Source organism: Falco rusticolus, chromosome 1, assembly GCF_015220075.1.
Source record: "Falco rusticolus isolate bFalRus1 chromosome 1, bFalRus1.pri, whole genome shotgun sequence".
Taxonomy (NCBI): Eukaryota; Metazoa; Chordata; class Aves; order Falconiformes; family Falconidae; genus Falco; species Falco rusticolus.
In genome coordinates this window covers 106,658,294-106,686,172 of record NC_051187.1, presented here as the reverse complement: position 1 = coordinate 106,686,172, position 27,879 = coordinate 106,658,294, and the positions used below count along the sequence as shown (strand labels likewise).

The window sequence follows — 27,879 nt, the reverse complement described above, 5'->3', positions numbered from 1 at the left end:
GTTATCAACAGCTTTCTCATACTAAACGCAAAACACAGCATTGTACCAGCTACTGAGAAGAAAACTACTCTACCCAAGCCAAAACCAGGACGCTGCTAAATAAACAGAATGACAATAAACCTAAACACTGAACCACTGTCCGCTTCTACCGCTTCACTGTCCACGTGCTTCCTAACACAATCGTGGCCCATGTCAGCCACGACCTTCTAAGGCGGTAGGTACCAGGGCACGTGGTACCAGAACACTTGGCACACACCATCTCCAAGAGGCAGTGTGGATGAGTGCACCAGATCTGGCTTCCTCTCGCCTACAGTCTTGCAGCACTATTTGAGTGGATTTCACACCCTCAGATATACCACGTAACCTCACATCACATCCCAGGGCATGAAACAAATACACTTATTTTCATGCTATAAAGCCATCACTCTTTAGTGGAAATTGAGAAGCATAAATTTTGCTACAGCATATATTTATTTTTTGCAATTAGGTTCTTAAGTCTATGATAGTTGAATGTTAATTGAATGTTAAAAAAATCTGTGATAAGTAGAATGATAGTTAATATGCTGAGCAAGCTGTTATAGATGAGTCTGTGCAACTGTTGGTTTAAATTGATTGTATTTGGCGGAAAGGAACTTTGCCTACCTGGTGATTTGAGGTAGCTTCTATTCCGTGTATTCCTGACCTTTCATAAGTAGCAAGTATTTCAGAGGAAGCTGGGAGACTAAAACGTGCGGGCTTAATGTAAAAAACAAACCAACCCCAAAACCTCTCAAAAGTAACAAAGAAGAATTTATTTAATAATGGCAATGTGATGCTGTGGGTATTTGCTGGTCAAGATGAAACATTTCATCTTGTGAAGGGAGGCATTTTAATAGAGCAATCAGATTAGGTCAGATAATTTGAGCTAAAAAAATAAAAACAGGCACTAAAAATAAGGGTGTCTTAGAACTTCAAGGTGCCACATGGAGCCCCAAAAAAACCACAGACCAAGTGCTATGTCATATGGACAAATCGCTTTGTGGCATTTTGCCTCATTGCTAGGATCCCTGTCCTGTTTTATACAGCAGTATAGATCTAACCACCTCATTGATATTTGGTTTCTTCTTTGTGCTTTTGTGAATAAGATACCTAATTCAGTTACCATTCCTAAAATTGTTTCTTTAGGCATTATTCTTCTCTTTAAAAAGTTTAATTTCTTTCATTGGTGCCACATTCCACCACTTCAATTACTCAAAATTTCCCTATTGGCATATAGACCTTCTAATTGTGTTGCTTTTCATGAAAGTACTTCTCTCCTGCTTTTTTCTAGTTTGTTTTTCTGTGTAAATTGCAATGATTTAATTTCTTCATAGTTGTCACTTTTTCAAGAGGAGAGAGCAACTTAGATTTCAACTTCAAATTAGAAGTTTGTGGTGTGTATTGCACAAAAGAAAACATTGATTCTTGATTTTTTTCTGTCACTTACTGACTGCGAAGTGATTTGAGATCCTCACATGCCAAGCATTATGGAAGTGCTGTTACTATTACGGTAAAAGTAGCTCAGAAATACTTCTTGCTTTGTGGAGTCTCTTCATGTTAAAAGATTTTACTACCTACTACTGTGTATATGGTCTCCAGTCTGCTATTCAACTATTTCAGTATATGACCCATATTTTTGCATCTGGTTCTGCATGTGCCTTAGCTATGTCTTAGACTACCATTCAGTCCCTGACTTCCCAGTAACCCGAGCTTATGTATGTCTTTACTTCATTGCTTGCTCACCTCACGGATGTCCATGATAGCCAGATGGTTAAAGCTGAGTCAAAACATTACAAATCTGAAGGAAAGTTTATTAAATTGAGAAATTACGTGGTTTAAAATGTGTTTAAGAGTAAAAACCCAGCCCATATTTAGCCTTAAGCCTTGCACACAGTTTTTACGGACTACAGGAGAGGTTTATTCTGGACGTAGGTTGAGCCTGGCATTCAGTCACATGCATGAGCTTACACAGAATGTAAAATAGGAACATACAAGCTGACTTATTCTTTGCTATGGAAAAAATATGTTCTGTAACCTTTCTCAATTTGAATAACAACCAAGAGAAACACTTCTAAAAATTGTCTTCAATATCTTAAAGACTTTCTACTTCCTTTAATGATTGTTGGGATTCTTCCTGCTTAGCAACAAAGTCAAGAAACCTTCTTCTGATAATAGTTCTAGATAGGATAAGCTCTCCTGAGCATGCCAGTGCATGATGGTGTATATACGTCTCTGCAGAAGGTCAAAGGGATTCAAATAAAAATTAATGTAATCGTCTAAAATCCACGAAAAGAGGACTAGCAGTGGCATATCCCATTCCATTCACTTTCTCTTCTCAGGAACCAGGAAGGGATTGGCCAGTTTGTGCTGTCTGAACAGGAGTAAGAATTTGCCCTAGAGTACAAGACCCTGATAGAAAAGACCTTGCCAAAAAATACCTATTTTCCAGAGCAGGGTATGGAGAACAGGATGTTAATTTTGGATTTGTTCTGCAGCTGACCAGAACAGTAGCCTCATACAGCAAGGCAATTTAGGTTCTTCTTAAAGTGGATCTCAAACAGCGTTGTGCTTGAAAAATCAAAATTAATGTAAAAAGAAAAAAAAAACATTAAAATACTTTTTTCTCCAAAACTTAGGAGTATATAACAATTCAAAACATACAAAAAATAGGAAGAAACACAGTGGGGGGAAAAAGTGGTGGGTTTTTTCCCCAGTTAATTGCAGATTGCAACTCTCTGAGGCCAAAATCATTCCATTAAAATTCAGCTGGAGTCCAGTAGCCAGCTTCATGAATGATGGCCACAAAACATACATCTTCCCTAACTGAGAGACAGAACCTGTATTAATGGCAGTTCCCATTGGGTTTAGGAGCAATGAAGGCCATAAATTCACAAAGGTTTGAGGCAGAAGTTATCCTGAAGTATTTCAGTGGGCATTGCAGAACTCAGTCTAGTTTTGGAAGTCACTCTTGACCTTTGAGGATAGAGCACTCATTAGCCCTTTAAAGTTTACATTCTTCTTCTCTCAAAATTTAAAGAAGCTCTTGTCTTTTCAGATGTACAGCTTTGTAGTACCAAAAAAAAAAAAAAAAAGTAGTTCTTTCTGTTTTGTAACTGAACACAACGTGAAATTTAGTCTTTTCCCCTAGCTAGGACACATGCTGTCACAGAGTTACTCAGCAGAATCAATGGTATGTGAAAACAGATACAGGACTTCAGCTTTATAACATGATATTGGAATTGATACTTGTACTATCTTTGAATCATTACAGTTAATATATAATTTATTAGTGAGACATGGCATTGGCAACAGAAATCAGTACAGTAAGTTGCAAGTAAAATTTGCAACAACAGAATTATGAGCAAGTGGTTTCTCCAACTTAAAACTGTACCTTCAAGTAGATCTAATTTGTGAACTCCTGAAAGGTTTAGATTGGAGGAGCAAAGCCTTACATGCAGAATTTCAACCTACTGCCAATAGCCTTGGTTTTCTCCTCAAGGACCCTATGATGAGACATGATTGCAGACCGTTACCCTAAAAATCCACATGTTAGTCACGTGGTTAATACTCCTGCACTGCAGTCTTTAAATTGAATCAGTTAAAACCTTATTCCTAAAACAAGGAAGAGAGACAAATCTTGCTCTTTAAGTATCTGCTGTTAGCGTGTACCCTTTGAGATACGGGATCATTGCTGCCATTTTCCTTTGCCTCTGTATTCTCAAAATAGAATACAATTAAATTTTGCAACTATCAACCTCTGTCATTTCTTTTCTGAAACTATTTGCTGTTTCTGTGCATTGATGAAGGCAGCAGTACTTGAAAAGACACAGGGCCAAGTGAGTTGCAAGATCAAGTTGTTCATGTTAAAGACATCAGCACTCCTGTTCCTAGTCTTAACCTAAGTGCTCGACAAATAGTGACAAAGGGTGTACCTGCTACCCAAACTGAGAAAGCTAACTTACTTAGCTTATCTTAGTTGTGGGAGAGACAGGTGATTCTAGAAAGCATTTTAGAGCAAGTGATTATTTTAAGTACTGATTCAGGGATATATTTAAAAGTGGCAGTTCCTTTGTTTTGCAGACGATGTTTTCCTTGCAATCTAACTTAAACTGTTAGCAGGGGGTAGGGAAGGTTTTTTTTCTTTTTCAGTGTGCTGACAAAGACTTTCCAAAAACTTACCTGAGGTAGTTGTGCTAGTATTTTCCCCTAATTAAGAATAACCCTTACCACGTTACTGGGATACCTTTGTGTTGACTATCTTTCCATTAACACATCACAGAAAGACTTCAGTTTTGAAATCAGCATGTGGAACAGCTAACTAAGATAACCACCTTGCCTGAAGTGACAGCTGACGTTACTCATAGTTGATTCCAGGCTTGTAATGTTATGTGTGGAGATGCAATCCAGGTGCCTAAATTGCAGTGGTGTAGCAAGTCAGTGTCTATAAACTGGACCCTCTGTGGTGGCTAAAGCTAACACATGTCATATTATAACTTTTGTTCCACTACTGAGGATCAGCTGATGAATGGCAATTTACTTGGCTTCAGATTTTTATTAATTTCTAGTTTCTGCTCATATCATTGTATGAAGCCAGCCAAAACAGATTAAAATCATGTTACTGGATGTACCTTTTTGTGATTTGCTTTGTTTTGCTTCTAAATAATCTGACAGCACAGAAAATAGATGCTTCATCAGGCAGTTGGACTAGATGATCGTTGCGAGTCCCTTCCAACTGGAACTATTCTACTCCGTACTATATTCTATTCTATTCATTGATTATCTGCCTTGTGTAATGGGCTGTAGTCAAATTTTTCACTTTCATCGTCATTTCCACATGCTACGGAACGTCATATTGCATTAGTTACCTCCTTTGAGCCTGGATACTGTCTGCAACCTGTGTTTCATCATACAAAGCAGACGAAACAAAGCAAAACTGTTTATAGTTGCCACTCAGTTTCCACAGTGGTCCCACGTTTTCCTTAGCCTTCCTTTTGCTGCCAGTATATTTATAGAAATCATTTTTGTGGCCCTTCCCACCCCTCATTAGTTCCAAGTCAAGCTGAGCTCTGGTTTTCCCATCTTTATCCCTGCACATTTTGGTAACGTCTCTGTAGTCTTCCCAGGTAGTCCATCCCCATTCCTCCTTCTGTGTACTTCATTTTTTCATTTGAGCTCACTCAGGAATTCCCTGTTCATCCATGCTGGCCTTTCACCATGCTCACCTGGCCCCCTGCATGTGAGAATACACTGTTCTTGTGCTTGAGGCTTTCATTGAAGGTAGTGCCATGGTGTATGGAATGAAGTTATAAGCTTTACCTATAGGTTTTTCAATCACAATAGAAGACAAGTTTTCAAAATTATTTTCTATACTTAACCAGATAACGGAGTCACTAATTAATTATTCACTAGTAATTACTATGAATACAATGCCTATAGTGAGCAATAGTAATTAAAAACTGACCGTTATGCAAAGAGAGGAGTGAGTTAGCACATTTTCTTCTTGACTATTTCATGCTCTTTATAGTATTCCTGAGGTGAAGAAATGGAGCGAGAGGTTATAGTTTGGTCAGTGCTTACAGAAGCTGACCATAACTGAATAACTTGAAATTAAAATAGCTGATGAACTTTCATGCTGCAAAATGGGGGGCACATAGCTCTGCTGGCTTTCGTAAGTAAAACAGGAAATATCTAATCCACTTAAATAACACTTGAATAGCTACAGAGTGCACTTTTTTATGCCTCAGCTGAAATGAAACTTATTGTTGTGGATGTCAAAGGCAAGAGATCAAGGAAGGGAAAGATAAATTATAAACAAAGTCAGAACACAGGCATGAGGTGTTCAGTTGAACTCCTACGGTGTCCTTCCATCCCTTTCCTCATAAAATACCAGAAAGTTGCAGTTTTTCAAAGGATGTCATTAGAGTTCCTGAATGGTTGCATTATTTTCCACTGAACATACAGACCTGGTGGTTCCTTCATATGCTCATAGGTGAAATACCACATGAATCCAAACCGAGGAACACAAAATTAATGGTACAAAAATGTGTAAGAATGCTGGATTTTTTTTCCTGTGTAAATGCTATTTTTGTGATTTTTCCATGATTTTCCAATTCTGACAGACAGGAAAGATAAAAGCAAACTTACACGGAACAGAGACTGGTAGGCAGTTATGAGGAGAGCTGATCTGCGTGCTACATGTAATAGTACTGTAGATCATGACACATGCTTCCTTTTCAGTGTCAGTCTTCTAGGACACAGTTCCCCATGTTCCCCATGCTGGGCAAACGTTTTCCCCTAGAATTACAAAGAGGAAGACAAACACATGGATTTGTTAATTTCCTTCACCATTTCAGTTTTACCTGATTTTATTTTAAGCACACTCGTATATATGAGGTGAAACAACTGTAAAGAAGTAGCACTGAGAACTGAACCTTCTGTTTTACTGAAAAAACTCCTACTAATTTTTGTTCCATAGCGTAAGGCTTGCTCCGTTTATTTTGTTACAACCTTAACATCTGTATTTTGAAGGGCAACCAATACCTATACTCTGAATTTTATAACTAGAAAAAGTAGATTTGTGATACATAGAGTTGTAATACATGTAATGAATGGAGATATTACTGATAATAAAAGTTACAGATTTTAAAAGTATAGAGTTGGGGGTTTTGTCTACTTGATAATTTCAAATTTCACGTTGAAAGTTTGTGATTGTACTCTATTACACCAAAAACATTGTCCAAAGTTTTTAAAGGTTACTGATCACAGGTGAACCCTCATTTTTTTAGGTTTCTAGCCCTGAGAAAACTCTGGCTGTAGATGTTCTACTTCAGCACTGAATGTGGATTCTGTTAGGAATTCTGTTCTACTGACATCTCTTCCCTTACGATTTTTAGAAGATTGTCAACAGTTACAGATTTTGATGTCTGCCTGTCCACAAAAGCAAACATACAACTCCTCTGCCTTATTTCCTCAGTCTCCTAATTTCATACATACTCTTGGTTACAATTTGCTTTAGGTGATTTAGGTAACAGACTGGCCAGGTAGTCCCTTCCTGATTCTCTTACCTATGGAAAAGTGAGTTAAACCTAAGCAAATAAGGTAACGTTAAACAAGAAAGGCTAACGACAGATAAATAAGAAGTAATCATCAGATTTCAGTACAACGTGAAGGCACAATTTAGTATCTCACTACTTCTCTGTTGAAAAAGCAGGTATTCATATTAGCTTTCTCCTTCCTAGTGCTAAGTTGTGTTCTTCTGTTCTTCTCTAGGCTGCCGTGGTACCATCTGCACAATCTCTCAACCTAACTGACTTCAACTTCAGTGATTTTGAGCTATCAGATTATGAAACAACGCTGTGTACAATTCGGATGTTCACAGACCTCAACCTGGTGCAAAATTTCCAGATGAAACATGAGGTATGAATGCTGTCAAATGCTGCTTCACATAAAAAGACAACTTAATTATTAGAAAATTGGGAGAACAGTGAAATGAGCCTACCGTAAATATGATTGGAAATCTGTATTGAAGAGTAGTTAGCGAACTAGGAAGGCATATAAAGTGGGCAGTACTGGGGTTTGTCCCAAGTTTGGTTCTACTGAAGGTTTTACTAATATTTTACTAACAGTCAAGTGCATAAATTAAAAATGGTAAACAAAAGAATAGTTTGTGGTAACAGAGAAAACCAGGTCACAGCTACTAGTGTCAGAAACTGTGTAAAAGTCAGTAATGTGCCTTAGTAGCAAAAAGGGGCAAATTTCATTCCTTACTGACAGTGGTATTTAAGGCCCATGGAGTAATTATATTGTAGCTTATATCTGAAGCGACACACAAAGATACAAATGAATTTAAAAAAAATAACAATTTAGGAGACTGAGCAAAGTTTGAATGAATTAATCTTGTTTTCTCCAGAAAACAGAACATCAAGGAGGTAGATGATAGCAGCTTTTCAGTTAAGTGAAAGTCTGTTATAAAGAGGACCATAATATTGTTGTCTATGTCCATATAAGGTAGTAAAAGTAATTAGTTTAGTCTTTCCCCCACAAAAGATTAGAGATTAGGGGAACTTTGTAGTTACGGAGATAGTAAAGAGTGGAACAGATTACTTAGGCGGGCTGTGGAAACTTCCCTGAAGGTCTCTACCAGTAGATCTAGTTGTAGATATGCATCTGTCAGAGGTGATCTAGACAGGTATTCTTATTTTACTCCTGGTGGTCCTAGAGGTTGACTAGATCATCTTTTAGGCCTATTCCAGTCAATTCACACAATTTCTGTTTGTAAAAACCTTCGGTTTTAAATACTTTATTTCTGCTTTATGTATTTTTCAACAAAACTTCCAAAGCTCAGTATCAAACTGCAAAATTAATTCAGAGGGCTTCATAGGCAAGCAAATAGGTAAAAGAAAACAGGTTCTCATTTCCTAGATCACCAGTTTATAGACCAATTTAGATTAGCAGTGTTTCAGGGCTGAAAGAAGTACTGTATTACCTAGTTTGATCTCTTGAATATCCCAGTCCTTAGTTTCACCTTTGTCATAAGGCCAAGAACTTGTACTTCCTTAAGGGTTATGTCCCATCAGAAGAGAGGGAGTCAGGTAGCCCAGTAATGAGTGGGCTCCTAGTTCCTAGTGGAGCAATTGTAATGGATTTGCAAAACCAAAATAACACAACAATAGATGCATAATGATGACACGTCACTAGAAGCAAGAGCATGTTGACAGCTTTGAAGCTATGCTTTCAGCTTTCCAACCTACAAAACTGGCAGTAGCCTAGCCTTCCTTTTTTAACAGTGGAAAGGCAGAGAATACTGCTGCCTTTATCTGTGTGGAATTGTTATGTGGGTGAATGATATGGTATTTTCATTTCTGTCAGTACAACATCCTTCACTAAGAACACTAAACATTTTCTTGAATGAACCAAAGCCTAGATGCTCAGGCAGCATTTAACATAGAGCAGTATGCTGCAACAATTTAAACCAAGGGACCTGTTCTAGTATACATCAAATTACTATCTGACTTTCATATCTTTTACTTCATTAGAATTGAAGTATAACCCACAACTTGTAGCACTGTTGTGTAAAACTTCCAGGATATACTTTCTTCCTGCATAAAACAATACTACCCAGCAATACAGTAATCGCTGTCTTTCTTCATACTCACTGGCTTTCCAAAGTCCAATTCTGCTTGTCTTTTGACAAGCTGCTATGAGAGAAAAGCTGCATGTTCATTATTAAAACAGGTCTTAAGAGAAATCTGTAATTAAAAAAATAAATTTTCTCGATCAAGTATGTTGTTAAAAACAAGGATTTTTTTTCTCCCAGTTATCTCAGCATAATTCAGTTTCTGAGTTAACAGCAGGGCACCTGACACTAACATCAGGCCCTTAGTAATAAAAACCCAAACCCACAACTACTGCATACTCCATGAGTAACTGTAAGCCTATTCTTACCTATGTTCATAGTTACAAGTATGTTATATTTGAAGTTACTTGAGTTAAAAGGAGATATTTTTTCTGTGAGAGACAGTTTTCAAGTGGGATTAGAGAAATATTTGTTTTCATAAAAATAATAGATTTCTAATACATTTACCGTTAACTTTATGATGCTGTTTCTTAAAGGTTCTCTGCAGATGGATTTTAAGTGTAAAGAAAAATTACCGGAAAAATGTTGCTTATCACAATTGGAGACATGCCTTTAATACAGCGCAGTGCATGTTTGCTGCTTTAAAATCTGGTAAACTTCAGGTACATTTTGCTGTTTGTTTCTTCATTAAGCATTTTCTGGCTAAACAAAGTCTATAATGCATTGTTCTGATTGTCGTGTCAGTAGGATGTTCATCATTCTGTGGTACTCCTAGTAAAATCCGAATATTTCTGCTGAAGACTTCTGGCTTTAAGGGCTTGCTTTGTGAAATTGTTGTCGTGTTGTTATGTCCCCAGTTTCAGTTAAATCCTCTGGAAGTGATCAGGTGGGTGTTCCCAATGGCAGTATCTCAAATAAGGCACATATATGATCATGCCTTTTTATAAAGTTAATGCTTATGACACAAGCAAGTCGAAAAGGTGGAGAAGAAAAGGAACAACCCTGTTTCAGGATGCTTCCTTATAACATTTACCAGGAAATGTTTTCAGTTTGAACACAGAGCTGAGTACAGCTTCAGACAAACAACAGAACATTTTCGGGAAATAAAAGATTTGAACGCTCATTTCGGTGCTTTTGAACAATGTTTCAACCTTCCACTTAAGAGACATAATAATTTTTACTAAATCATAATAATTATTTATTGCAAATACTGGAGGGCTAGATGATCCCCCAAATAAGAAAGGTATTGATTAGTAATTTTTGCGAAATACCTTTTTAGGGTTTGGTTTTATATTCTTGAAGAAACCAAAATGTTTCTGTTCATTTTAAATTAACGTGTTTCTTCAGTTTGATTACAGAGAATTGTTATTAGCTGGTTTGTACTATTTTACAGTAAGCACTTCTGAGAGAATAAATAAATGCTATTTGTAGACCAAAACCCAATAATGATAATGAAGAGACATTCCCTTCCTCTACAAACTTTGTCTCAGTCAAGAAAAAAAAAAAAGATAGACAAAAGGCGCTGGAAGAGACAAAGGCAAAGGGCTTTCACATTCATTCTGTACTGAAATGGACACGTCTGCTCTGTGTGCAGTCTCGCAATCTCTGATGATCCTGATAGCTTGCTTGCTATTTTTGGAATCCTGTCAGTCTTCACTGCAATTTCCAAAATTGTTTTATTCATAACTACACAGTTAGGAACTCCACACTGATTTTCATGTCCTAGATTCTGGAGTCAGAACAGCATTGAACGTAAATCTCGGTTTTCTCTAGTTTGAAGGGAAAAGCAAGCATCAGGGGAGACATCTTCCCAGCAGAAACAGTAAATCAGTCATTTCCAAACTGATTTGTCTTTTGACTAGGCTAAGGACGGGTTTCGTTGTCTAAAAAGCAGATGCAAGTCTACAGAAATTGTAACTTCTTAAAGAAAATTTGGATTTGATTGTACGGAGGGTAGAGTGGCAGCGCTGTCACTAGGTTCTTCAAATTCCTGTCCAGACTGCTGTGCCTGCTATCCTTGTGCCATTACACAATGCTGCATGAATACTGTAGCTTTTTCCAGCTTCTGTTTCTCACTGGACAGACTTGCATGAATTTTCTATCTGATTCTATTGAACAATATTAAAGATTTGAAATAGTCACAGAAGAGAAACTGTAACCTCTCTGCTAATCCTTGTTGGAGCTCTAGAATAAACACTTCAATAACGGTAGTCAGATATTGGTTACTTTAATTTTCCATGGGCTTTAAACTTCTTCAATTTATTTGCCCAGCAATCAACGAAAAACATGACATTTTTCTCTTCTGGTTATTCCAAGGACGTTTGTTACAATGAATTTTTAGACCTCCTTAGGGTACGTAGCCTGACTCCCTTGAGGTAACAGAGGGGCTGAGCTAAAATTCATGGGGCCAGATTTTAAAAAAGATTCCTCATTCTCTCTCTTCGCTGCCAGGTGACATGACGCAAGTCGCTTCCTCTTCCGTATCGGTTTTCTCATCAGTAGAGAGGGCTAGATGATGTTCCCTCTGAAAACTGCATTGAGGTCTGTGGAGAATGATTATTACTGCACACCATGTCTTCAGAGATAACCCTTATTCTCAGCATTTTATGTCCTTGTCCTTCATGGGCCAGAACTGTATCTGCTATGTGGGTAAAGACAAGACAGCAGATATAAAACACATTGTGCAAAACAAATCCCCATCACAAAGCTAACTCACTTCTTGTTTTACTGTCTACAGAGCAGACTAACTGACTTGGAAACACTGGCTTTGCTGATAGCAACTCTAAGCCATGATTTGGATCACAGGGGAGTGAACAACTCTTATATACAAAGGTAAGTAAGTCTGAGAGAAGTTAAAAACAAATGAATACCGAAGTCACAGAGCTATAATTAAGTACAACCTAATTGATTTGATGCTGTGAGGCCACGCAAAGGAGCAGGTTTTTACAAAGCAGTAAGTGTAAGATCAGCCAGGAACAATCAAGAGTCCAAAGCAAAGGTGCACCTCAATTGTTGACTAACTGTGATGACAGATGAAGTGAACTCTTTGTAGACTGAGCAGGGGCAGCATCTTTCTGCTCCTGTTCTGCAAGTCTCATCCCCTGTTTTCCATACAGTGACAGCAAAAGGTTCCAGCTTGTAAGGGACAGCGTGTAGGAAATGTGCAGCTTTTCAAACTGTTGTTCCCCGTCTAGTCTGGGCAAGCACAGAGCTGAGATCTGCAGCCTTCTGTTACAAAGGTGTCTCCCTGCCACTCTGAACTCTGATTGTTTTACTCATGATTTAGCCATGTTTTTCCAGAAATCTAAGTTGATTTGAACAAGATACATATTTAAATTCACATTAAAAATGTATGACTGTTAGGCATTGATTTTGGGTTATCTGTACTCTTTTAACTTTGATCAATTCTGGAGTTACAGAAAAAACCTTTACAAAGTCAAAATATGTTTAAAACCTTGAAACAAAATATTTTTGCTAAACAATTTATTTCTCTTTGAAGTTATCAAAATGAACCACCTGAACTCTTTTAAAATCTTCTCCATGTTTTATTTTTTAACTAAAAATACTTGGGTTTTTTAGAATTCATTAATTGTTTCAGATCTGCCCAAATGTGGTTTTCGGTGAATTTAGTATTCACTTCAAATAACAGTATATGATTCCTCAATTAAACAAATAGCTTTACTTAAAACATGGTATAATGTGATTACTGTGATACAGCAATGTGTCCTGATCTGACCAGATACAGAGAAACGTATACTTGTTCCTTTTTCTGACAGAGCTGGAGAGTGGTTTTGAAGCTACCTTTGGAAGAAGTAGTCTGCTGTTCTCACTGTGTGTAAAGTAAGATACTAGGGGAAGAAAAGATTGTCTGAGACAGAGAATACTGAAAGGCAGGAAATAATTAAGCTGAAGCAGAATTCCTGCCTTTCAGATATATGTTCAGAATTATGCTAAGATTGATGTGTAAAGCAAAAAAAAACCCAACAAAAAAACCCCCACAAAACTGAAAGCGTAACCTTTTTCTAGTTCCCTAATGGGGGATTCCAGCAGTAACTGTAGCCTTGCAGTGATTGGAACCAGTTAGCTATTTTTTGCTTTATTTATTTAAAAATAAATTTCCTGGAAGACATCTGGAGATGCGTCATCTCCTCTCAGAAATGTCCTGGGAAAGTGTCATAGACAGCAAAATCTAACATTCACACATGTTGTAAAGCAGAGATGGTTACAGCTTAATAATTCTTTTTCAATAGAAAGTTCAATGAATTTTGTTCTTAAACCCCTCTTTGCAATCTAAATGAAAAGTTATTTTTTCCAGGAACAGATGCCTTTTGTTTCTTCCTTGGAAGCAGGGGGAGTGAATACTTTTATGATTCTTTCCTTAAGCAGCAGGGTTTCAAAAATTAAAAAGGTCCTGGTAGGAGAAATTACAGGAAGGGAACTGCCCAAAGGTCTTTTGGTAGATACACAGGGGTTTCATTTTCTTTTTCTTCCAAACCCACAGGTAAAGTAGGGCAAGCAAAGAGTATGAAAACTGCCTACCCAAACCACTGTGTTCAGAAAGCAATGGCGTCCTTTGGCCTGGTGTGGTGGCTTAATAGAAATGCTGTGGACTACAGACATAGGACCTGAGTTTATTTCCAGCACTTGTGTCTTCCCAGCCAGCCAGGGTCTGCAAGTCCTGAGCAAGCTCTAGTTTGGTGTAGTACTTGGGAAGATAACCTAAGATATTTCTCACATATTTCTCTCTTCAGTCAGGATGAACTTTAGGGGACACAGTATGCATCCCACTTAACTCAATGGGAATTTCACCCAGCATGTGTTGGCACCATCCTACAGTTTGTTTCCTTACAGAAACACGCCAGTGTATTTCTCTATACTGCTTTTGCAGTGGTCTCAGAGGAGGTGCTGGGCAGCCAGCCCATAATCCTCAGGGGCTTGCATCCTTTAATCTCCCTTTCCGCATTTTTGTTTGTCTTTCCATCTTTCTCTCCACATTTTTGTGCTTCCTAAATCCCCAGAGTCTCCTCTCATGACTTTTATTTGGGTGCACTCCTTACGTAGGGACCCAGTCCTGCAACTGCTAGTTCATGTGAATGATTCTTAATCATATAAAATGTCCCATGGAACTATATGCTAAAAAAGAATTTCTTGCACGATTACACATTTGTAGGTCAGATCAGAATTAGAGTGACTGTTTCAGGATTAGCAGCAAAACAGACTTCTAGAAGAATCCCAGTTTAGTTGAAGAGATGACAACATGGGACCAGGGGCTGAAAATGGAGATACAGTAGCAAAAGCTAAGAACTGTTTCATGCAATGAGAAACAGTGGGAAATTAGAAATCATCAGAAGGGAGGAGTTTCTGTATTTTGTCTAAAGCTACCCCAACAGTAAATTCTGACTTTTACACTAAGGTGGCTTTAAATTCTGTGTCTGCCCCATTGGTTTCATGTGGTTTTTCACTGCCTGAAGTACAACCAACATCTTGTTTCCCTTTTGGATTTTACCCTGGGCAAAGGATAGGTAACAATACTGCAGTAGTTTGGTCATGAAAAGAGTGGGGATGAATGAAGTACCAGTACAGCTACTAACACTGGGAAATTACTCCAGCAACGTTTTGGGCCCTGGTCAGCAGGACTTTTTCCATTGGTATCAGCAGGCTTCCAGTTAGGTCTGCATTGTCACTTGCAAGCTCAGTAGTTGAGCTGACTAAATATGCCAGGCAGCTGCTTAAAATGTTACAAAACCCAAACCTGCCGTTTACATTTTGCTTGTGAATGATCCCCCCTTCTTGCCTTTCCTTTTCCTACAAGAACTTTCACTTTTTATAAAACCTTGTATTACATTCTCAATCCTTGCATGCAGCTGGTCTCTGCAGGTAACAGAAGACAGAAAACTAGCGTTGTCAGTGCTCTGACAAAGTAACAGTACTGTCTTTTTTTATCTGTACTCTCCCAGCATCCTTCCAAATGTATTCATTTTGTCTGGCCAGTTACACAGAAGGGGCAAAGGAACTGGTTAAGAACAAGCATGGGTGGGTGGGGTTAAACTGATAATGAGAAGAGGATTTTAAAAGAGAAGTTATTTCTGGATTAGTATCATGCTTAATTTAATTTCTCCATCTAATGGGTCTTTTTACTCCTCAGAAGTGAACATCCACTGGCTCAACTGTATTGCCACTCAATCATGGAGCATCATCATTTTGATCAATGCCTTATGATCCTGAACAGTCCGGTGAGTGCCACAGTTTTGTGTATGCTGAAGGAAACTATTCTCTATTTTACTTTTTATTTTTAGCTTCTGGATAGATTCCCACCCTTATACATTCCTAACTGATCTTTATTCCTTTTTGGGTAACGAAAGCAAACGCAGCAGTTTTGAAATCACAGTGCCGTTGCTGAGTGCCACCAAACCTTTCCAAGCGTTGCTAATAAGGGAAGCCTTGTTAATATCCTTTTGAGTACCTGTTTCCTTGGACCAAAGGAAACAAAGAGCTTTGTTGCCATTTTCATGACCTCTTATGATCCACCGAACAAACCCAAGTCCTTGCTCTCAGTTTCAAAAAACATTCCGGCCTATACATACACAAAGCAGCCCTGATGAGACCAAACCAAACACTGCTAATGTTGACATTCCAAAGTGAAGCCAAACCTAAGTTAAGTAAATATGCAAATAAAACTACATTCTTCTCGTTTTATATTATTAACTAGTTCTAAGACCAGTTACTCTGCCTGCACGATCATTTCAAAGCAGTATGTGTTCACTGCTCATTTCATATCGCAGGTATGGTACTTCTGGCACCCTTTGTACTGTAATGATTCTTTCCAAATCAGACGGAAAAATATGGAAAAAAGGTGGAGGCAGGTTGCCATTTCACCAGCTCCAAAGTACTCTGGTTTAACAGTGGGTTGCTGAGCTTATATTTCTATGTCATAGCTGGTTATTTTTGTTGCTTCATAAAACGAAAGTATTTTCATTTACACAAGGTGTATAGGCAGGTGCTGGAATCTATTAGAGTTCCTCTGCTTCAGGGAGGGGGAAAGAGGAAAGAGAACTGCTATGATACGGCTTGTGGCAAGTGTAATTTTGATTAATGGAATGCACTTAAAGGCTTTGATGTTGCTCTGCTTGTAGTTCCATTTTGTAACAGTCGATTATGATGATGTTGCTGTGCCGCTTTCTGCCATTACTCAAGAAGACTGGCAGTTTAGTTTTTAAATTGGGAAATTTGCAAAAGGAAGCAGGGCAAAAGAATGACATCAGATGTCAGCAAGCAACTCATAATGATTTAGTACCTAAGAGACATTTTAGCAAACTGGTGTGCTGTTGCCCATTTCACTAGTAACACTGGTTTTGTTTTTTTGTAAAGGGCAATCAGATTCTCAGCAGCCTTTCCATCGAAGAATACAAGGCCACACTGAAAATGATAAAACAGGCCATTCTTGCCACAGACCTAGCGTTATACATAAAGTAAGTCAGAAGCAAGTTTGGCTGGATCATCATTGCTGGACGTTTGGATTGTGTCAGCACGCTGCAAAATCTTTTGTTTTAACTTCTTTTAAAGGAGGAGAGGAGAATTTTTTGAACTTCTAAGGAAGAAGCAATTTAATTGGGAAGATCCCACCCAGAAGGAGCTATTTTTGTAAGTAAAAGCAGAATGAGTAATAAGTCAGCTAATGTTACCAGGTACCCACTTTTCCTTTCCATGTTGCTGTGGATTTCATTAAGACTAGGAGATCTGTGTGCTGCAGGCCTGGGCAAACCGGCACTGGTACATAGGTCACTGAATGACTCCCTGGGCTGGAAGTACTAAGTCTGCAACCTGTGTGCTAAACTTTGTTAGGAAGCGTGTGGAGTCACATGAGCATTTCTGTTTTTCCTAAAGAGTGCAGGGTTTCTGTCTAGGTGCCATGTTCATTTTCTCTTGATACTTCATACTTAAATATTGAATTGCTGAAACCAGTAAGTAAAGATTCAGGGCAGGCAGTTTGTTTTGAAGTGGATTCCTTAGCGGCAGTGAATTAAAAATAAGATTAATAGAGACATACTGTAATGCGCAGCTACAGAAAAATAGTCTTACATAGGCTGTCTCAGAAAGGAAGGATTCCGTATTTCAAATTCAGTGCCTTTAATTTAGTCCTGTTCTGTGTCTGTTCTTGTTTCAGTCCTTGGCCTTCATATTGTCAGTAAAGATGGCAGTTACTGCTAATGTCAGAATAAACAAATGTCTGTCTAGTATCTCTAAATAAAGAGTTCATTTGATGTGAATCCACCAAATGAACCAGTCCAGATTTGCTCATTTCTGTGTGCTCGTTTCACACAGGTGAAAGTCTACTACACCATCGAACCTTGGATAACTTTGTAACTTTGCTTTAGTTTCACTTGTTTTTGACTTTGATGTTCCTTGAAATTTTATATTGTTTTAGTAATCACTTGACTTGGTGGCTACATACATTTCATAATACAGTCACTCATAGATTTCTTTCTGTTTTTTTCGACAGAGCAATGCTGATGACTGCTTGTGATTTGTCAGCCATAACCAAACCATGGCCAGTTCAGCAGCGGGTATATGCTTACTTTTAAGATTTACTAAATACAAACTCCACCTAACAGTTCTGCTTCCTCCAGTCAGTCCTTATCGCAAAGGCAGTGGTGGAATGCAGAGATTAGGTAGCAGTCCTTCAAAGTGCTGTAAGATGTTTTTGTGTCTTTATAGCAAAATGCATGCATTTAGCTATGACACCATGTCAGCAGCAATCTGAAGGTAAATCAGGAATCTCAGTTCTTTCCAACATTTCTGTGTTGACTACAAAGCAGTCAGTTGATACAACACACTAGTGTTGGCTGATCTTTTTCTATGCGTTGATCATTCCAGCCATTATCAGCGGTAAGATGCCTATGTGCCATTTTTTTCACTTTGCTTTGTCAGAGTAAATACCAGCACATGCAGGTGTTCTGTTTGTGCGCAGATGTGCGCACAATTAGAATTCAAAAAGCTTGCTGTTGAGCTGGAGAGTCTCATTATGGGAAGTCCCAATTTGATATATCCTTAGGAGAGAGAGGAAACGGTTTTACAGCTCTCAATGTGTGAAATCTCTTACAGATTGCTGAGCTTGTAGCTACCGAGTTCTTTGATCAAGGAGATAAAGAACGGAAGGAACTCAACATAGAACCAACAGTAAGTGACAGAATCATGCAGAATCACCTCTTTCAATACGACTTTTACAAACAGCACTTCACGCTCCATTCAAAAGCCAGGGTTCTCCCACTGACCAACTCCTTCCCTGTCTTCCTACTAGTCAGTTTTCTTCTGTGGCTCCCAAATACCACCAGTGTGTCATTATCTCTGAGCCAGAACAGATAGCATTATTTCTTTAAATCAGTATTACTAAATTGTCTAGGAAATATATTCCTAAATTGGTACCTATTTGCAACCTATCCAAACCGAGTAAGCTTGTGTGTTCTTCTAGCTATTTGGCCTCTCAGTCCAAGGACAATCTCCTAAGGCAAGTTCACGCAGTTGAATTACCTGCATTGCCCTTCACATATACTGATACCCCGCTGTGCTGAGCTTGCTGTGCCTTTTAAGGTGCTGCTTTTTAATTCCAGCCTGTCTCTTTGGCTTTGGTTGGGTTTTCTATTTAATGCATTTAAACACAGAGTTTGTTTACTTCTTCTCTGCAGGATCTAATGAACAGAGAAAAGAAAAATAAAATTCCCAGCATGCAGGTTGGATTCATAGATGCTGTTTGTTTGCAGCTGTATGAGGTATGGTGCCTAAGAAAGAACTGCACATATCTAAAACCAGAACTACTTACTGTAGCCTCTAATAGATGCAGATTTAAAATGAGAATAAAAATCAAATTGAAAACTAGTACCTTAATTTTTTGTTAAGTGTTACATAAGGTTCATTATTCCGTTGAAGATATTATTTAGTATTTATGATTAATGGCATGTTTGTTTGATTAATGCATTTTGTTGTCATTTTTACAACCTAGTGGTAATTGCTGTGCTCAGTGCACTTGGTGTTAGATCTCTGGGTTATATTCTGGATTCTAAAACTAACGCTTTGCTATCCAGGAAAAGAATGGTGTCCATGTAGTGCATTGATAAAAAGTTTTGTTTAAGAGTTTTAAAGAATTCAGAATTCTTCCTGCAAAAGGTGATGTGTGACATGCTGAGCATAGGAAATTTAGCCAAATTTAACATTTCCCATCCCATTTATTTCTTTCATCAAACAGAAAAGCAGTGCATGAGGGAATTCATTGAAGTGTTTTTCATCCTGGTCAAAAACTCTCTAAGGAAAGACTTAGTCAGATATAATGTGAAACAAAACATAATGATTTCTTATTTTTTTTAAACCAGTAAAGCACTAGAGTGAAAGCCTGTTCATTGGGACTATAGCAAGTATTTTACAGGCACTGAGGTAAGAAGAAAGTTGAGGAACAGATAGCCTAACTTGTAAAAATCTTCCAGTGAGAGGAACAAGGCAATTACTCCATATTTTCCCTCTTACACAGTAAACTTTTCTAAAAAGAATCCACATCCACCAGTTGGAAGGAAAGAAGGATAGAGGACAGAGAGGGAGCTACTAGCTGCTGCTCCTGAAACTCACATGTTTCTGTGCTGTAGAAACTGTTTTGTCAGGAAAATAAGGCAGCCTTTGCTGGGAAGCCTCCTAAAACTGCTTCCAGCAGGAGGCAGGCCACTCAAAGAAGACCGAGTATCTGTGGAAAGGTGCAGATGATACTAACAGAAAATTCTTTGAACAGAACTCCTGAGCAGGTTTGAATGCCCACAGCTCCAGAGCCTGAACTTCTATACTTTTTCTTATTATGGGAGGCCTTTACCTTTCCATTTATTAAAATAGCAGAAAATATCACTTACTCTGAGATAAGCACTGCAGCTTACATCTGCAGCTACCAAGTGATACTAGTCCAAACTGTACCCAGCACCTGTGCAGTCCCTGCAAGGAAAAGAGGTGCATTAGTATTTCTAGCTGCTGGGCCCCTGCACTGTAGCTGCGGCTTTGTTAGCCACAGTGAATACAAAGCCATGCCTGGTTAGCAGCCGGCAGCACCTACAGCTGTTTGGAGCCTTCTTCCTTCTCTCTAACTGGGGATGAAAGATGCTGCATCCAAAGGAGGGTCTGAGCAGCATCATTTTTGTCAGAACATGTAGCCTCCTAACAGCTCTGTGTATCACTCTCACTTGTTACCTTGTCTCAAAGCCTGACCTGAACTGGAACAGCACAGCACATAGCAAGCTGACAGTGTCTGGGACTTGATATAGACTCTGAGTATGCCAGCATGTGTCCTGACCTGACAGTGGCCTGCAGGGACAGAGAGCACTAAAGAGGATGGGGAGCCTGTGAGGAAGCGACCCAACCCATAACAGTACTGGTAAATGCAAGGAAGGGGCTACAGTTTGAGCTGATTCAGTGTTTGTTTAGTTTGACTGGGGTGCAAGTAGGGGTTAGTACCTGCTTACACAGGTTTTTGTTTTCTTCAGGGAGTAATAAATGGCAAAACATACAGACAACTTCAGTGTTACTATGAAAACAGACAAGCATATACAGTTCACTCTCTAAGGTTCTAATGCTATAAAAGCAGACAATAAACAGGGTTGTAATGACAGCCTTTCCACTGTTTTCTCAGCTTTCATCCAGTCAGCAGGAATTTGACAGACAGTGCAAACAGAGATGAGTTCCCAATAGAGCACTGCAAGTATGTGACTTACCATGTTATTCAGAGTAGGTCAGATCCCAGTGAACTGAAACGTTGTGGCTTCTGTTAGCTAGGTAATTAGTACAGTTAAACTGAATGATCTGCAAGTCTTCCCTTTAAGTTCAGAAACCTGAAAAAATAAGAGAAACGTGTTCCATCCTTTTCATTTTTTAATTGAATAAAGTACCATTTAGCAGTTTTAAATCCTATTTAGATAGATTCAGATAAATGAAACAGGAAGACACCACAGAGATTTGACAGCTCCGTTCTTCTAGTGGTGTAAATCAATAATAATTCAGTTAAGTCTGCTGGAACTAGTGAGGAGCCAATAAAACCAAAAGGAACTATGAAGACCTGTACAAGCTGATAATTCAGTAGGGTCCTTAGGTAAAGTTACAGGAGAATTAGACCTTGCTACCTCAAGTTATTTGAATGACACCTGAATTCCATGTGAAATTCTGACTGATTTTACGTTTTGTATAGTGACCAGCAGAGGGGCCAGGATTCTTCTCTGTGTACTTGGCAGTTGGTTGTAGTAGTTACAGAATCAGTGAGCTCAAACAGCCTTTCCCAGACCTGGTTGTGTCTGGAACTATTAAGCTTCTGCTTTATGCTCCCAAATAGCGTGAGTTCATTCCAAAAGCCAACAGAACCCTTTATGCAAGTAAGGACTGACTGTCATAGTGTGAGGATACATCTTCATCACTTCCAAGATACAAAAATACTTTTTTCTCCTCCAATTCTATATGTAAATATCGGAACTCAGTTTTCCTTCACTCTGATGTAGTAGTGCAGCCACATCGTGAAAAAATACTTGATCGACTCCAGTCACAACGTTTCCTAAACGTCACTAAGTGTCAAATATAATTTATCTATCATGTGCATACTGTCTTGAAATCAAATATTTCTGGGAGAACTCCTCAGAATCAGTTGATACACCACCAGTGAATATGATCCTGTTGACTGTACCTGCTTGGTGTCCTCTTACCGTTCCAAGGTCATCCTTATGACCAGCTTGCTCTACATTCAAAGAACTGGCTTGCAAAGTCAGTCCGTGCATAGTGCTTCACTAGGAATACTGGACAGGTCACTTGCACATAGTAGAGCATAATATTTCACGTGGCTCCTTCTGTACCTCTGTATCAAGCGCTGTACAGACACTGCCGCTCAGTCAGGTCTGTACTAGCGCCAGGTAACGGTGTGTGTTTGACGTGCAGCCGGGAGCCTTCGAACTTGAAGTGCAAAATACAACTTACATTACAGACAGACCTCCTATTTCAATCATTCTGGTCTCTCTCATGGTCATCTTTAAGAACGCTTCCTTTGTTGTTAAATATAATCTCTTTTACATGATCTTAATTTATTTCAGGCCCTAACGCATGTGTCAGAGGCCTGCTACCCTTTACTGGATGGCTGTAGAAAAAATAGGCAGAAATGGCAATCCTTAGCTGAACAACAGGAGAAGAATATGATTAATGGAGAAAGCAATCAAGCCAAACGGAACTGAGGTGCCAACTGAACAACCACAAGCTTAAGTTCACATAGAAGACACAGCAATAGGAGAGTACTGCATTTTGCTAAACACTGTATAAATTTGGCTTCTGTTTCGCCACTGCTGTATTATTTTTCCATATATCAAGATATAGCATGACCACGTATATGCCAAGGTTATATGAAGATAGTATGTTTCTTTCATTACCTCTGACCGAGATGGAAAAAGATCTGCCAGGGTAGTTTTTGCTACCCTATTCCACAAGAGGTACGCGTGCAGTTACTCGGCTGTCCCCGAGAGCCTATTACTTTATAGATGTATATAGTTGTTTAGCGATCGTGTTGTGGCCAGTATCTTAAAGACTACTGCATTTCGCACCTTTTTTCCTCTTCCAGTCTTGCTGTGTTACGTTATAAAAGTAATGAGCAGTCTTGCCTGTTCTCTTGCCAGAGGTTCTGAGGAAAGATTGGGACTAACTCTGGGGAGCCAAATCCAGCGTTTACTGTGCTAACCTCTTTCAGGAGACAGAACCGGGCTTTGAAGTAAACAAGCCCCAGAATCTGCACGCCCAATAGTTTTTTTTCTTATTACGGGAATGTCCTGGCAAATGTCTTACATTTGGAGGAATTTTTAAAAACCCTGTGAATTACTAGGAGTTTTGTGGTAGAAGTGTCATAATTATCCACGAATAATGGAAACTGCTGGAAGACTGATGAAGTGCCGTAACATAACTGACAGGCTGCCGTGGAAGAGTGGCTCCCACAGAAAGCTGCAAGAAGCACACAGAGAAATGGAGACTAAACAGGATCATTTTTATATGCTGGTTTTAACTTCATGTGGAAGTTAAATTTGACATCATCGTAACCAACACTGAATCACGGGCAGGAAAAGTAGAAGAGAATGTGACTGCAAGAGCAAGAGATGCCAATCTCATTCAGGAATGACACACTTTGGTGACTATCAATGACTGATTCTTTAGGCCAGTGCTATTACAAAATGGCTATGACCACTTTGAAGAAAGCTTTATGTTATCATCTTTTAAGAAGATTAGTTAACAATGAGTAATCACAATGTCTTAAAGGAATAGGAAAAAAGAATACTGAAAGCAAAAACAGCCAAGAATGCTACAGGGATTTGCCAGTTTGAGGCATTAACATTCAGAAAAGTAAGAAATCAATTAACTTGCACTAGAAAAAAAAAGCAGCATTGATATTTAAATGAAGATTACTAATAAAAGTTGTTTTGAATTGGGAACCAATTCAAGAAAATACAGACATTAGACAAACACCAAAAGAGTAATACAAAGAGAGTACTGCTCTTTGGGTAGGCAGGATTAGATCAGGATCAGCAATCTAAGATGGGTGAGCAGTAGGTGTAACTTCAGCTGCACAGAGACACAGAATATGTCTCTTTTTTTTTTTTAATCTGTAGTAATGATTGTTCAGTTCAAATCAGCAATAGTATTAGGCAAAAGTAATACATTTGGGATTGTACTTTGAAGTGTGGGAGTTTAGTTCCGTCACAGTAATCCAGAAAATCCTAGTTGGAAACTGCAGTAAATTCTTCTTCCCAGGAGATTTTCAATCCCCTCTTGTAAGAGCTGGTCAGAAAGACGACGAAAACAACCTCTTTTATCGGTCTCTGCATTTAGATAAATGATAGCAGAAGCTAACAGAAGATGAAGCAAATGTTTCAAAATGTTTGACGATACTAAGTTTCATAGTAGATTTATTTGTTTTTAAACGTAGAATAAGTTATGTGGCTAGTCTGCAGCACTTCTGCCAGCCTAAATGATTTGTCACTTAATAAATCATATTCCAAACTTCTCTAATGACTACCAGTAATATATTATTGCAGCTGAATTTGATAACATTTTTCTACAAAATTATTTATCCTGGTTTTCAAAAGAAATACGGAATTCAACAATAGTTAGGAATTCCAGGACTACTGTTACACAGTGCTCCATATGTGTGTTTATATGCATACACAGTACAATATACGTATGTAGTATGTCATAGCTATGCAGAAAAATGACCGCAGCCTGCCTCCCCAACACACACCACCACCACCACCCCCAAAAAAAAGCGCGTTTTTAGTACTTTCTGAAAAGTAGGAAACTTTGCTTCAGGATTTGCATAGTCCTTCTACATTCTTTTCCTTGAATGCTTGAGATAATTATTACACTGAGATACATATTTAATATAAATATGAACAAAGTATATGTATATAAAGGTGTATTCTTGCTAGTATGGTTGAGACTAGTATTTCATGATGACAACACAGCAGATCAGCTATGGTGATGTTACAGTGTAGTGACGTATCATTTACATTAAGATCCCAGTATTTCTTTGCTATATCGCGTGTTCAGCAAAGTGTTATTGTAATATAAATTTATAATTAATGCAAAGGAATGCTGGAGTCATATCTTTGACTTGAAAAAAAAATGGACATGACTTTGCAGTTTTGCAAAGGTTCGCTTAAAATGAACACAGTTATACAGTATGTTCATAATATCTGTACACATTCAACCCTCAGAATTGCTTCCACTACAAAGATTGGAAAGTACATAGAAATACAGTTCCTAGTAAATAAACCATTTAAATGTCATAATACACCTGTATCTGTATATATTTACGCAAACGCAAACCCTTTGAACTAGTGGTTTAAGAACCTTAGAAGCGCAGGTTGCTGTACTTCGTGAAATTTCAGAGAGTGATCAAATTCTTTATATAGTGTTTCACTCTGCCTCAAGGCAAGTGCTGGTTTTGTGTCATATCTTTGTGTGAAACGTTTGCAGAAATGGCTCATTCCTTTCATAATGTGGATAGGCAACAATATGAAAAAAAAACCAGGCTGTTTTCTGCCTGAAGTTTATTCCCTTCAGAATTCAATGTTTTCAAACCCAGCAAGTGGATTACAGCCATGCAGCTGCCATTAATTTCATCATGAGTTGTGTATCTCATTATTTTAGTCAGGTCTCAAACATATTCTCCCCAATTTGTACTGTCTCTCTCAAACAATCAGTGGATTGTACGAGAAACAAGCTGAAATGGAGTTTACTGCTTTGTCAGTTCAGTCCATTAAAGCCATTGTGAAATTCAATATTTCAGTCTTTACGTACAGAATTTGTTCCACTAATTTTTAATACTTGTCTCAATGAAGACATCTGTATTTCTCAGACACGGACATAGTTTCATTTAAAGTCACTCTACAGCACAGTTTAATGCTTAAAGTACACTTTTCTTTCTGGTTTTGTTAACCTTTTTGAAAAAATTACTTGTTGTACATATTAACATACACAAAATTACTGATTAACCTTACCTCTTGTAATTAAAAAAAACAGTGAGGCTCTTAAGCTGTAGGCAATACGTCTTTTCCAACAAGTTAGTCACACATCCAATATTAGCTGTAGAATGTTTAGGTTTTCTGTTATCTCACACAATAAAAGAAAGGAGGGGAAAATAATGTTACATTGATTTTGGAGATGGTATTTTTAATTAGTAGCAGTTTAAAGTTAAGAATAGATTATTCTCATACCTTCACAGAATACAAGTGAGCTAGCGATAAAAGCGAATCCTCTATTCCATTGGTGACCAGCTGAGCTCTCTTTAGAAGAGAGGACAGAAGCCTGATTTTATGCACCACGTTCAGACAATGGCATGCATGTAAAGATAAATTTTTGAACTCCAATCCAATATGTTTTATCTGGCAGTGGCGCAAACTGACAAAATCAGAACACTGTCTAATTAATTTATAAGATTTTTCAAAATTATGTAACTGATTGACCACCCCATTATACAGAAAGATCACGAAGCATCAGATCTAGCCCCTTAAAATTCGGGGATGTTGGCCAAATGATCTGGATGGTGCCCCTTGCAGTTATGCATGAGAAGACAGCAGAGAGTTTTGATGGAAAAAAACGCCTCATTCATAATAAATTCATACATTTTTAAAGGTTTTATAGAGACCTAGTATTTCAGGCATATTTGTACATTACCTTTGATTAAGAGCCTTGTCTCTGTGATGCTGTAGTTTCTTCTCCCTGTCAAATCACATGCAGTTTACATTCCACAAGGTTTCAGCTTTATTTCACAGTTCTCTGCCATACTTGTTCAGGGACTTGCGCTAATTTGAAAGATAAGCTTGAACATTGGTGCACTGGGGAAAAAAAAAAAAAAAAAAGAAAAGAAAAGATAATTTGGCTAGAGTATGATAAATAATGAGGGCTGACTTTTTTGGTTTGGACTTTCATGGGAACAAGGAACATCACAGAACCTGGCCTGCTAATTAATGACGTTTGCTAAGCACAGCAAATTGTGACAGCAAAATCTTTTGTCTTTGTCATTGCTAGGTGAATGGAAATTGCATGGGAAAGTTTATTTTCCAGATAAAGAAGTTTGTTTCCATAGAGAAACTCAAATCTAAGTACCACTGTTTGTAAATGTGTATTTATGTGACAGCGCTATATAATAGCCGTTTCCACTAACTTTCACAGCGTGAGCTTGTCATGCCAGGGCCTAAGGTGTGCTCAAATACCCATTTGAAGTCAATTCTATGATTCCCATTTACCTCTAGTGGGAGCTGGAATGAGCTGTATAGGAAGTGAAAGAACGGGTCAAATCCACCTTTTTTCCTAGAAAGAGGGACCAAACTCCTACCCTTGGTAACACCTGCCTCACCTGCTCTTTGCTGTACTCAGCTATTCCTGCTGATGCCCAAGGTACCTTACAGATGTAACCGAAGTTGGAATTTGAGCCCTCGATGTATTCACATGGCAGACACCTGCATGTGTCTCTTAAAGAATGTAGTGTGAAATGCACTGTAAATAGTTTTAATATACGTTTCTATTATAGTTTAATAAAAATCTGAATCACAGTCACTAGCCACTGAGTTTGTCCATTTGTATTCTTTCATCTTTTCAAAATATTTGAACAAATATATAGTTTCTGGGCACAGTATTTTTGTACTAGGTTAAGAGGGTTACTCTGTACATTATGTTTCACCTTAAAGCATCATTAAAGTCTTCTGAATGTTACGTGTTCTTGCTTGCTTCTGTCCTGTGACTACGTAGTAAAACTAATTACGTTACTTAAGAGAATCACTAGTCCTACTTACTATACAGCTAAGAGAGAATATAGTCAGGTTATTTTCTATGGTCCAGCTGCTGCTTACTACTTATTTCCTCATTCTTCTCTTTGTACTGTTTTCATGCTTTTTAAAATAAAAAGGATGATGTAAAATTTTACTGTTTGTTAATTAATATTACTGAGGTTGAATTTTCAGCACCTCATTGTTCCCCGATTCAAATAATTGCTTCTCTAAATTTATAAGCTGTAATAAATTCTCTAGGTCCTGGAAATCTTGAGGAGAAAAACTTCACTATTTAAATCAAGATGCCTGTAACGTAAGTCCTACCAAGATAAGCCAGTGGTAAAGTACTTCTCGTTTACGAAGAGCAAAAATTAATTCACCACTGCCAACCACTAGGGAGCACTGCAGCTACACTTAGGAGGAGCTGTCAGAAACCCCTTTACGTAGTGGATAAGCGAAACTGCCAAATACAACTGT

The 27,879-nt window shown here is 38.2% G+C and overlaps 1 protein-coding gene across 5 annotated transcripts in view; it reads left to right on the top strand.

Annotated features, from left to right (window-relative positions):
* PDE5A (phosphodiesterase 5A) overlaps nucleotides 1-27,346 on the top strand; it is a 142,597-nt gene extending 115,251 nt beyond the window's left edge. For all 5 annotated transcript variants that reach the window (XM_037394438.1, XM_037394430.1, XM_037394422.1 and 2 more), the window contains 10 exons: nucleotides 7,288-7,434; nucleotides 9,631-9,756; nucleotides 11,832-11,926; nucleotides 15,240-15,327; nucleotides 16,463-16,563; nucleotides 16,658-16,735; nucleotides 17,595-17,658; nucleotides 18,197-18,271; nucleotides 18,778-18,861; nucleotides 22,189-27,346. In XM_037394438.1, the coding sequence (XP_037250335.1) occupies nucleotides 7,288-7,434; nucleotides 9,631-9,756; nucleotides 11,832-11,926; nucleotides 15,240-15,327; nucleotides 16,463-16,563; nucleotides 16,658-16,735; nucleotides 17,595-17,658; nucleotides 18,197-18,271; nucleotides 18,778-18,861; nucleotides 22,189-22,326 (996 nt within the window). In that variant the 3' untranslated portion in view covers nucleotides 22,327-27,346. The remainder of the gene's footprint in view (nucleotides 1-7,287; nucleotides 7,435-9,630; nucleotides 9,757-11,831; nucleotides 11,927-15,239; nucleotides 15,328-16,462; nucleotides 16,564-16,657; nucleotides 16,736-17,594; nucleotides 17,659-18,196; nucleotides 18,272-18,777; nucleotides 18,862-22,188) is intronic.
* Nucleotides 27,347-27,879: the final 533 nt, after the last annotated feature.